At 37.5% G+C, this 12472-nt stretch overlaps 1 protein-coding gene across 8 annotated transcripts in view; it reads right to left on the reverse strand.

The window, feature by feature from the left end:
* Positions 1-12472, reverse strand: part of frem1b (Fras1 related extracellular matrix 1b) — a 254064-nt gene that overhangs the window by 153651 nt on the left and 87941 nt on the right. For all 8 annotated transcript variants that reach the window (XM_048539869.2, XM_059647910.1, XM_048539868.2 and 5 more), the window contains 2 exons: positions 3486-4015; positions 527-621 (listed from right to left, as the gene is read on the reverse strand). In XM_048539869.2, coding sequence (XP_048395826.2) covers positions 527-621; positions 3486-3707 — 317 coding nt within the window. In that variant the 5' untranslated portion in view covers positions 3708-4015. The remainder of the gene's footprint in view (positions 1-526; positions 622-3485; positions 4016-12472) is intronic.

Here is a 12472-nt window from a genome sequence, read left to right on the forward strand (position 1 = left end):
GAGGTTAAAGATTATACAGTGAGTAGTTCACCTCCTAAATTCCCAATGTCTGTCCAATCTGCAACATGATGCAATACTCCCACCTTCCACTACCAGCTCTGTATTATTGCCTCTAAAGCTTTGCCACTCCCAATATTTGGCTGACTGGCCAATGGTTATCAAACTTGTCTCTGTCCCTTTTTTGATCAACAGTATAATATTTACAATCATACCACAGCATATCTATATAAATAAGGAAGGTTAGCAGATTGTAGTTAAGTAACCACATTCAGGAAGAATTCAGATGAAAGCAGCTCCCTCGAACAACATCTCAACTGTTACCTTCAACATTCATCTATTTTGATACATCTATTTTGAAATTACACTTTACATATACACAATATGGATAATATACCTCAACCATCTAAAAATGGCTCCATTTCCCATTTCACGTAGCATGACAATTAAAATTTGTCTTTGTTGTAAAGTTGATTGAATAGGTTAACAGTTCATTCTGTAGATAACAAGTGTTTATCATTTGGATTACCTATAGATCCTTAGCATCACATTATCTTCCTTCAGCAGAGGGCAGCCATTATGGGTGTACTTCACTTCATGAGGGAGGAAATGGCAGTCAAAAACCTGCTTGGAAAAATAGTCATTCATTTGTACTTTTCCTTTGTTATGAATGTTTAATAAAATTATTCTTAACCATTGTTCGTTATTATAACTTCTTCTGTTTCTGACTTCACTAAAGGGAAGTTTTGTCATCACTAAACTTTTACCCTTCACATACCTATAAAGACTTTTACAATTGGCTTTAATGTTCCCCACAAGCTTACTTGCAGATTCTATTATCCCCCTTTTAATCAAGCTCTTTGTCCTTCTTTGCAGAACTCTAGCAAGTATGACCCAGTTGGGGCCTGTGGCAGGCTGCCAGATTGATTAAATCTCTGGTCTAACAGAAGACAGCAGAAAAAATGGTTCAGTAGCATTATCTCGAGTTTTTCTATACCATTTCATGGATTTTCCTACCACCTGCTGACACATATGAATCAAATCAAATACTTGGGGAGGGGTGGAATACATTAAAAAACTAGTGTAAAAATGGTAAAGAGAATTAACCTAAGTAACTCATGTAAGAACATATAAAAACATTCATCAATGTCTATGACAGAAAAAAAATTTGCTCAGAGGATTGATGTTTAAGGGCTTTAGGACCATGGAGCAACTTCATAAAGAGATTTGAGAGAAGTTCACTCCAAAGCATAAATAGCACAGTGTGGGAAGAATTGGATAGAAAGAAGATAGGTCATACTGGGAGATTATTAAAGATCACAGAACAGAGTCTTATCAATGTAACACTGAGTTCAGAACCTGGTATCTCTCAGATTATAATGTATACAACATGCAATAGAGTTTTACAGAAACTGAAACTTGAAGACATTCCCTGACTTTGTCTTCCCCTTAACCACTCTGTCGTGAACACAGTCTATCAGGGATGGCCCTAATGCATCACAACAAACGATAAATAAACCTGACTGACAAGAGCCCAAGCTTAGAGTGAGTTGGAGTCCATGCTCTGGACTGACTGGAATAAGCCTTTGCTCCAATTATATTTCTTCTCATTCATAACTCATGGTTCCTGCCTTCTCAGACACTGTCCATCTCTGTACCAGTGTTATGGTCATGCCTTTAAAAGACTGCTACTCTGTCTTTACTGCTCTGGTGGTTCCATGTCCTTTAGCCAAAGAAAGTACGTTCATCATATGTGCAATACCCTGCCTTTCAGCCATAAGCTGTCACGTTTAATGTTCATCACTTAGGCTTTAAAATCATCCAGGCTGACAGCCTACCTTCCCTTTTGATATGTTGACTGGACTGGAGAATGTACAGTACAAGTGAAAGGAAGCTTCATTCAAAGCTGTGCTGTTAGCAGAAAAGGCAACAAGTACTTACCGCAAAGTACAGGATGAAGTGCCAGACACATGTCATCAATCCTGAAGCTAAGTATCCCCCATTATAGAGTAGGGAGTGCATTGCTCAATGTTATGGAAAAAACATTACATTCATACAGTCCTGTATAGACCAGGACATGGAGTAAATCAAAGATAAAGGGCTATTAAACACTTGGTAATTTAGCAGTGTGACAACAAGAGTGATATTTGAGAGAGGAATCAAGTTGAAAGGAAGACAAGGCTATTGTCTAATCACTGCAGAAGGAATAAGGATGAAGACTGATGACTTCAAGATCCAGGCCGAAAATTAACTCTGTTAACAGCAAATTGTTTTGAGTGATTGCAAGCTTCATTCAAACTACAGAGCAGTTTATAGCTGAGAAATGTTAAAATGCAGTCAAATCACAGAGGCAGTAATTTATTTAAGGTTCAATCAATAATTGTAAAAGGGTTTTGTGTTCAATTCCATATAAATCAGAGGAAGACCTGTACCTGGGACAGAATCTTCTGAGTTCAATAATTGAAACAATTAAATCTGACATTGAGCCAATCTCTTGTGTATATTTCGTCTCACAATTCCTGCAGTACAAAAGCTATATTAAAGGGGATGTTGCGGGAATGGAAACCCTCACTCATTTCTTAAACCATACCTTCTCAACTGCCAATAATTTGCTCTGTATTATTGCCTCTAAGGCTTTGCCACTCCCAATATTTGGCTGTCTGGCCAATGGTTACCAAACTTGTCTCCGTCCCTATTTTGAACAACAGTATAATATTTACAATCGTCCAAACTCCGGCATATCTCTATAAATAAGGAAGGCTGGCAGACTTATTTGGAGTCTCTGCAATTTATATCTCTGCTTCCAATGGTAATCTATAATGGAATGTTCTCTACATTATAAATCCTGTAATTGCTTTATCCTCTTTACTAATATTTAACCAACCCAATTTCTCCACTACCTCCTCCTGTACTGGAGCATAGGCAGATTCTTTTCAGTAGATAAGACGATATAAATTTCACCAGTATACCTTATAATTTTACTGCCACTTAGTGCTATCTATATACCAAGTTATATTTTCTGTGGATGTATTTGAGGTCAGCTAAGTGTTTTATATGAACTTAGAACTGAACTTGTGCCACTGGACTTTGTTTCTTCATTTCAGCAAGTTAGCTATGTTCCATTAGTGAATTTGTCTAAATTAAAAGCCTGAAGATCCCAGTAGAAAGGATCATTGGTAATTCTAAACGAATACAGAAAGTGAAAAAATATAATGAAGTACATGCATTTTGTATCATTATTTGCATAATTTTAGTTTTAAAAAGTTAATAGGGCAATGCATTTACTAGAGGAAAATGCTTTGAATAGAATCTTTCTTCACTAGATGTTAAAATTCGAAAAAAATTAACTTCAGTACTTAAAACTGAAATTATTTGACAAAATGCATGTAACCGGTTTTACATTAGAACATATTCAAAGAGACAAGTATGGGGTTATTTCAGCTTGATTTTTATATAATGTGGCATTTATGAGGTTTAAGATTACCTACCTGAGGAGTTAATTTTCCAACTCGTTGTGTTATAGGTTCATTCAATACAACCTCCACCTTGCAGGAGTCTTTGGTTTTAGAAATGTTGAATAGTAGGTCATTGTCTGTCACATATGTATGCTGCCCCCTACCAACTATAATCCCTCCATTCAGATGAACAAGTCCATCTGCTTCAGCATGTGGGATGTTGGAAATTATCAGTGTTAACAAATTTAGAAGCATCTTTATTCTAACAGACTTTTTTTGAACATATCATCCTTTGGAGTAATCAATACTAGATGAAAATGATGTTTGCATTTAGTAGGGGAACCAGCTTAAATTCAAAATGAAGCACAAAAGCTGTAAAGATTTCCCATTTTGTGCAGGTCAGATTGAGAAAAGGTAACTTCCAGTTGTTATCCACATGCCTAAATAAAGTCCACCACAGGGTTTTGTTCCTAATTTTCTTCACTCAGCAGTCACAGGGCTCCCGTGTCCTGCACAATGCAAGGACCGTTTCTTTTGATTTCAACTTTCATGTGGATCTGTCTCTGTCAATGAAATAAAAACAACATTTCAACAGTTCATTGATACTCGCAACATTTCAAACATTTTTATGATTTCATTTTCAGAAAAAGATCAGAACCAAATTTTTTTAGACCATAGGACATAGGAGCAGAGGAAGGCCTTTTGGTCAATTGAGTCTGCTCCACCATTCAATGAAATCATGGAGATCTCATAATCCTCAATTCCATTTTCCTGCCTTTTCCTTATGACTCTTGATTTCCTTACGAGTTAAAAATCTGGCTATCTCAGCCTTGACTATACTTAATGACGCAGCCACAATAGCCCCCTGTTGTAAAGAAATACAGACTCACTATAGTGTGAAAGAAGAAATTTCTTCTTACCTCTATCTTAAATGGGCAACCCCATACACTGAGATTATGCCCTCAGGCAGAATCAACCTGTGTACATTTACTCTGTTAAGCATCCTAAGAATCTTATATGTTTCAGTGAGGTTTCCTCTAATTCTTCTAAACTACAATGGCACACATGCACCCTACTCAACTATCTCCTCACAAGAAAATCGCTCCATTCCTGGAAATAATATAGTAAAACTTCCATCAACGCCCAATGTGACAGTATCTTCTCTTAGATAAGGGGACAAATCTGACAACATATTCTAAATGTGGTCTGACTAATGCCTGGTAAAATTTTAGCAAAACTTTATTATTTTTATACTCAATTCCCTTTGAAATTAAAGTCAATAACCCATTCATCTTCCCTAAAACCTGCTGAACATGGATTCTAGTTTTCCACCGTCCATACACTAGTATCCCTGACTGTCTCTGTGCTGCAGCTTTCTGCTACCTCTACCCATTTAAATAATATTCAGCTCTATTATTTTTTGCTAAAGTGCATACCCTCACATTTCCCCACATTATATTCCATCTGATGAGTTTTTGCCCAGTCATTTAACCTGTCTATATCCCTGTGTAAACTCTGTGTCATCCGTACCACTGGAGTTTGCACCTATTTTATGCCAGTTTTATGTTCACTTTTATTTTTAAGGCAAACTCCCCATGCCAACCTCTGCATCTTAATAAACTTTACACACCAATGTACCCCCATGACTCCATGCCAAACTATGAATATTGTGTCTTCATTAATCCTTTGACAGCTTAGTGGTAACTCCGTATCAACTCATTTCCATACCTGCCAACATTTAACCTTTCACCTCTCATATAACTCCCCTAATATCCACATAGGGCCAACCTTAGGACTTTTGCACAGATGAGAGAAAAATTGAGGTCCATTAAATAAATTAAGTATATTGCAGACTTCATTACATTGAGAAAAACACTTGTATTCATAAAAAGAAATACATTACTTTTAAATTATTTACCTCTAAAAATTATTTAATTCAATTGCAACTAGCATTGGAGTTCTAAGTTCTAGATCAAAGAGTCCAAAACCTCTTGCAGCTGTCAATTATACTATGAAATGGAAGGCACCTCACTATGATAATGGAACCATGTGAACGTTATGTTGCAATAATGCAGGAATGGAAATCCTCTGATTCTATTTCAATATGTCTGTTGATATGAAAGTGTTTTGTTTTAAATAACTCTTTACACATTCTTCTTCAAAAATTAAAGAGCCTGGTGTTTTAAAAGCCTTGACTGTTTACAGAGTCTTGAAAGTTCTTTGACCGTCCCAATGTGTTTCTGCACTTTTATCCACAAGCATGTCTAATTTTAACAATCCCAAAAAGCACTTGACCTCTCCCAGATGGTGTCTTATTTCCATCAAAAATCAGTTGACCACCCCTAATGTGATCTGGGATCAAATTCAAAAGGGCACTTTTCTTTCCAAAGAGCATCCTGGCTTTCCAAATGAATCCACAAGGTTCAGACTTGCATGGATAAAAGTGCAGAAACACATTGGGACGGTCAAAGAACTTTCAAGACTCTTAAACAGTCAAGGCTTTTAAAACACCAGGCTCTTTAATTTTTGAAGAAGAATGTGTAAAGAGTTATTTAAAACAAAACACTTTCATATCAACAGACATATTGAAACAGAATCAGAGGATTTCCATTTCTGCATTATTGCAACATAACGGATTTCACATGGTTCCATTATCATAGTGAGGTGCCTTCCATTTCATAGTTTGATTGACAGCTGCAAGAGGTTTTGGACTCTTTGATCTAGAACTTAGAACTCCAATGCTAGTTGCAATTGAATTAAATAATTTTTAGAGGTAAATAATTTAAAAGTAATGTATTTCTTTTTATGAATACAAGTGTTTTTCTCAATGTAATGCAGTCTGCAATATACTTAATTTATTTAATGGACCTCAATTTTTTTCTCATCTGTGCAAAAGTCCTAAGGTTGGCCCTATGTGGATATTAGGGGAGTTATATGAGAGGTGAAAGGTTAAATGTTGGTAGGTGGGGAAATGAGACCCCAGAATCATGCAGATGTGAAGGCAGCTGATGGCTTGAATAGCCACCTGTCTCTGACAATTGTATGACACTATTCCTGACACCCTAAAAATGGGGAACTATGTGTTTTGGTGGAGGACTTAGGATTTCCAAAAACTCCTGCTATTTTTACCAAATGAGAGAGGTTCTTGAACAAAGTCTGAGCCTATGTGTCCTTATGAATTTCACTTTCACTTTTTTTCCTGCTATGTTGTAATCCTTCATGTTTAAAACTAATCATCTTGTGTTGCCTTATGTCACTTCCAGTTCCCACATTGAATTGTTTGTAGTCTAATTGGGGTTGACCTTAAATTTGTGTGATACTTGACAGCTACAAGCAATAGAAACCAATGGAAATAGCAACTTGTAGAGGTTTAACAGAGTTGCTGACAAAATATCACTTGTTTTGCTCTCATGCCTAAGGTCAACTTCCACTCAACTGTATGAAACTGTAAATTTAATAGTAACAAATTAGGGAAATTTTGAGCAACAGATCAACAACTAGAAGAAAATAGTTAATACTAATTTCATATAACTTTGCTTTTTACATGACAAAAGAAAACAGCTTTCTAAGAAAATAGCTGTATAATTGATGGCAATGCAATTGCACACTGACATTGAAAATACATTTAAAAAACTAGATTTTAAGCAGGTATTCACTGTTCCTGAGAATTGATATAAGATTATAAAATACAGTTTGAAAATAGCAAATTCCTTTTGAATTTTCATTATTCGATAAAATAGGGAGCAATTTTAGGCACTTAAAATACTTACATTCTACACAAGTCCAAAGATACAAATGATGACTTTTATTTGCTGCTTTTACTGGCATCTAGTTCAAACTGTTCTATCCCTTCCTACAGTATCTAGATCTGAAATGTGTGCGCATACCAGATGGCTGAATTTCCTCAGGCAAGAACACTTCTTAGTTCTTCTTCCATTGCACTTTTTACTTCACCTACTGTAGTTAGCTTTCTAAATCCTAAATTATTATAGAGGATGCCAAAATGGTTGATTTTTTGTGCCAGATTTGGCTTTGAGGTCTTTTCCAATATTAAAAAAGCAGAGATTCTAAATAAGGAATGTAGCAATAAAGCATCATCACATTAGAATTCCTGTTTCCTTCAGCAGTATCTCTTCACAAATTCTCAATTTAGCTGAACACTCTGCGAACTGTAGGAAAATGTTACTGAAAACAAATAAATTGTTCCGTTCTGAAAAAACTGAGTTACCAGTTTTAATGTTCACTACATAGTGCCTCCAATTAAGTAATATGTTTTTTCACTGTACAACATATGTATCATATTTGAATTATGTCCTATTTCATTTCGTTGGAGTCTTTTGAAATAAGTTCTATAACGCAAGCATTAAACAACTATTGCACTCCATATAAATTATGAAAATTCATTGTCTGGTTAATAATAATTTTCCCATGAACAACAATAGATAATTTATATTTATATAAAGTCTTTCATGTACAAAACATGTCAAGGTGGTTATCAGTTACAAAAGGATGGAAAGGTTTGGGGGAGCGATTTGAACATATGTTTAATGGTATTGATTTTGCAAAGTTGTTTGAATGAAAAGCAAGTAAGAGGTGTCATGGAGAACCTGAGAGTATATGGCCCAATTAGCTGAAAGCCAACCTGCAGTAAATAGAATAGTGCAGGGCAGAGGAATATAAAAAGGCAAGAGTGAGAAGAGCGCTAGTGTGCCCTGGTGCAGGCAGCAATCTTTTAAAACAGGTGGCATTGTGAATTTAACACATTACTTTTGTCACAATGATTCAGTTCAAGTTAATCACAATACCCACAGTTGTTTTAATGAGTTATTCAATTTGTTTCCTAAGGTGAATAGGCCATGTGAAGAACTATTTCATAGAATCTAAGGAAGACCAATTGTTTGTTGATCAATGGTGCAATGACAAAAAAAACCCTGTACAGAGTGAAGGGTAGAGAGTAATTGTTTCTAATTTAACAAGATAATGTCTTAATTAGCTCCCTTTCATTTTGTTGAAGTAAATCTTCCTTAAGTTTTAAATTGGGCAGTGTTGATTTCAAATATTTTTTTAAAAACTTAATCATAGTGAATAACAATTTCATTTGTTTTAATTATAGAGGCCCTTTCTGCTTATCCATTTCTTCGATCTGGTTTATGTGTGGTGTGCAGTTAAGGGTTAATTGTATTCTTACTCCAAGAATTCCTAAGGAGCATGTGCTAAAGGTTCAATGTCAGTGTGGCATCAGATCAAGTAGAATTAGAGTCTGAGACTGTAAGGCTGCAAAAGTATGTCCGCTTTTTCCATTTCTTTTAAAAATTACATTGCCAAACTTTATTAAAGTTCACTTACAGACTACTCCTTACTACATGGTAGCACACAGTGACTGAACCAACAGAAAAAAGAAGTGGAAACAACAGCCCAAATTGAAACCCAGTGATAGTACAGCATCCACAGATAAACCACAAGACAAACCCCAATTCAAACCCAGATGTGGCAGAAATGCAAGACTACAAGATCAGTGGTAATAGGGGCCAGTGAATAATGGGCTTAAAGGTATAGCTAGGCACCAAACAATGGGGAGACACCCATGTAAAAGCTGAAAAAAATAGAGCAGAATATTCACAATGGAGAATGCGCCAAGCGCAAGGAACAAGAAAATGAAAAATCAGTTGGCCACAGTGAAAAAAACCATTGCAGAAAATTGAAGGTACTCACTGGAAAGGATAGAAACAAGCACTCAGAAAATTCACCAATGCAGACACATGATGAAAGGCACTATTTAGGAAGCTTGACAGAGGAACCCAATCCAACCAGTTTTATATATAGTTACAAAGACAAGGAGGTGGAGATCAGAGATCAGCTGCAGCAGCAACAGCAAATAGAGAATTAACCAATTCAGTGGGTGTCCCACTAGTAGGGGGCACAGAGGGGTCGAATTGTATCTTGCATTACTGCCTTGATTAGATAGAGCTATATGTGTGGATTTAAATATACATTGGTCAGATGATTCCAGAGATGCTGAGTCCATTCATCATACTAGACATTACTGTCTGTGGCGAGCATTACAGCCCTAGAACAACAAAAGAGTTATATAGAATTTTTTTTCATAAAAAGGGTAAAAAGCTCTAAACTAGAAGCTGATGAGGACATTGTTAGAGGGGTTTAGGTTTTCCATTTAATGGAGGTGGAAACTTTGAAACTTCCTGTACTTTTATATTCAGTTGCTATGCATTCAGACCTCCCTGCTGCCTCCTCTGAGGAAAATCATCTTAAAGAGGTAAAGATGCAACAGCAGTAACTGCAGCCATATTTAGATGGAAATGTTCCTCACTACGTAGAATGCTGAACCACTACAGAGAAGCACTATAATAAAAAGAAGCTTAGTCCAAAGTTTCAAAGGTAGTCAAATTTTTCATGTATTAATTGATTACAAAGGAATCAACCCATAGTGCTTTTCTTGAATGATGGCTTGCCAACTCTGTTACTTCTAAACTGTACTCCCTTAGTGGTTTCAGGAGAAGCCGTGGAAGGCTGATATTCTTATGTTGGAACCGTTAAGATGGTCAATGCCAGCAACATCTGCAGACTGGAGCAGTTTGTCTGTTGCTGGAGCAATCTGGCCCAGTTGGCTCTCTGTCACTGTTGGATGGTGGACAAAGTAAAAGGTTGGGTTTCAGAGTGAGGGCAACATATGCTATTCTGAATTCTAATGTAACAAGACAAAGGGCATATTAATAGCATTGGTGATGGAGATCTGCTGTCTTTACCTGCAATGGCATACAGAGGCCAAGCACAAAAATTTAGTTGATTCTTATTTGCCCTACAAAATGCCCTCCTGACTAACATCTCAGAGTCCCAACAGTGCAGAAGAAGGACATTCAGTCCTTTGAGTCCACTCTGACTTTCTGAAGAGCATCCCACCCAGAGCCTATCACTATAACCCTGCATTTCCCATGGCTGAGCCACCTAGACCTGCACATCTTTGGACTGTGGGAGGAAACCGGTGCAGCCTGAGGAAACCCATGAACACACTGGGAGGATGTGCAGACTCCACACAGACAGTCCCCCCAGGATGGAATCAAATGCAGGTCCCTGGTACTGTGAGGCAGCTGAGCCACTTGGCTTGTGCTGTCTCACAGACTCCTCAAGTAAAGCCTAACATGATCATAGTCATGGAATCATACTTTACAGACCATGTCCCAAATACCATCATCAAGCAGGATACCAACCAGCAACAAGCAAGATAGACATAACAGAGATGGCAGAACAGTGCTATACACTCAGAAGGAAATCAGTCTTGAGAGCCTCCAGACCCCAGGAAGTCTCATGACATCTGGTTAAACATGAGTAAGAAAACCTCCTGTTTATTACTTATGATACTACTTTAGTTGATGAATCAAGACATTTCCATGTTAAATATCACTTGAATGAAGCATTGAGGGCGGCAAGAGCAAAGAGCAAACTGGATGGGAGATTTCATTATCCATCAGCTGGACTGGCTCAGTAGCACTACTGTTAACTGAGCACAATAAATAGTAAATGGCACACCTGCTAGACTGGCTGTGCAGCAGGTTGTGAGAGAATGCATAAGAGGGGCAAGAAAACACATTGACCTCATCCACACTGGTCAACCTAAATGAGAGTTACTTTTAAACAGATCTAGCAACTCAATACTGGGGATTGATGATGGGTGATTTAGCATGTACGAGGCAGAGCTAACTGTTCCGACATCCAATGGATCAGATTTAAGCTCTGCAGTACTGCCAGATCCAGTCATGAAAGGTGGTAGACCATCATACCACTATTGGGAAGTGGAGGTTCCACAAGTATGTCTATTATTAACAATGAGCGAGTCCAGTAAAAGACAAGGTTGAAGCATTCACATTCATGTTCCAAAGCAATGCCAAGTGTATAATCCATCTTGGCCTCCTCCCAAGGTCTCTAGTATCACAGATGTTAGTCTTCACCTAATTTGATTCATTTCTGATAGTATCAAGAAAGGGCCAAAGACACTGGACAACAGCCAATATTACAGCAAGAGTACTATAGACATGCTCCAGAACTAGCCATATCCCGAAGTACACAGTTCCATTACAGCTACAACACTTGCATCGACCTCATAATGTGGAAAATTACACAGGTATGTCCTGTGCTAGAACAAATCCAACCCAACCAATTTCCATCCTTTAGCTCCATTCTGACTTATCTACATGTGATCAAAAAGGGGCCATTGATGGTTAAACAAATCCCACTCAGCAATAAAGTGCTAACTTGACAATGAGCTCGAGTACTACCGAGGTCGCTCAGCTCCTTACAGCCTTGGACCAAACAAGAACAGAAGGACTGATCTAAAAACGGTGAGATCAGATTGACATCTCAGGGACTATAGCAGTTCAAGAAGGAATTCACCTTCACCTTCTCAGGGATAATTTGGGATGGATATAAATGCTGCCTTAGCAGATAACATCAACATTCCAAGAATTAAGTGAAATAGAATTTCTATTTCACACTGTTACTCCCAAGGGTTAGGGGTCTAGAATCAGCCCATCTACTAATTAGTTTGAGAGCAGACTATTGAAGAAGAGTAATGCTTTGAAAGCCCCTATTCATTTGGTCCATCAATCTGTTCAAGATAGACACATATATCTCCAAGTAAAGGAGCACAGGTTGGAGCAAAGAACCTGCTTGATATGTTTCAGATTTCCATCAAAGCCACAATACTGTGGCTACTGAATCCTACTGAGAGAGCTCAGCAGTAGTGTTTCTAGGGCCATGCTGCCACAATCACCTGCAGAATACAAAGATCTTGACATTTAACACCACATTGAAAATAGGCTCCTACATATTTTCAGTCCTTGGTAGGCCTTCCATGACCTGAAAGAAGCATTTGGAAAAGTAGTTTTCTTGTGCTTACTTGTTCCCTGAGTTCTTCAACTTTGCCCTATTGAACAGAGCTAAAAGGAACTTGTCTTCGGTGAGCTGAGTTCCATTCCGTCCCTGCTACCAGTACCTACTGATTTAGT

The sequence above is a fragment of the Stegostoma tigrinum genome, chromosome 8 (genome assembly GCF_030684315.1).
Source record: "Stegostoma tigrinum isolate sSteTig4 chromosome 8, sSteTig4.hap1, whole genome shotgun sequence".
NCBI lineage: Eukaryota > Metazoa > Chordata > Chondrichthyes > Orectolobiformes > Stegostomatidae > Stegostoma > Stegostoma tigrinum.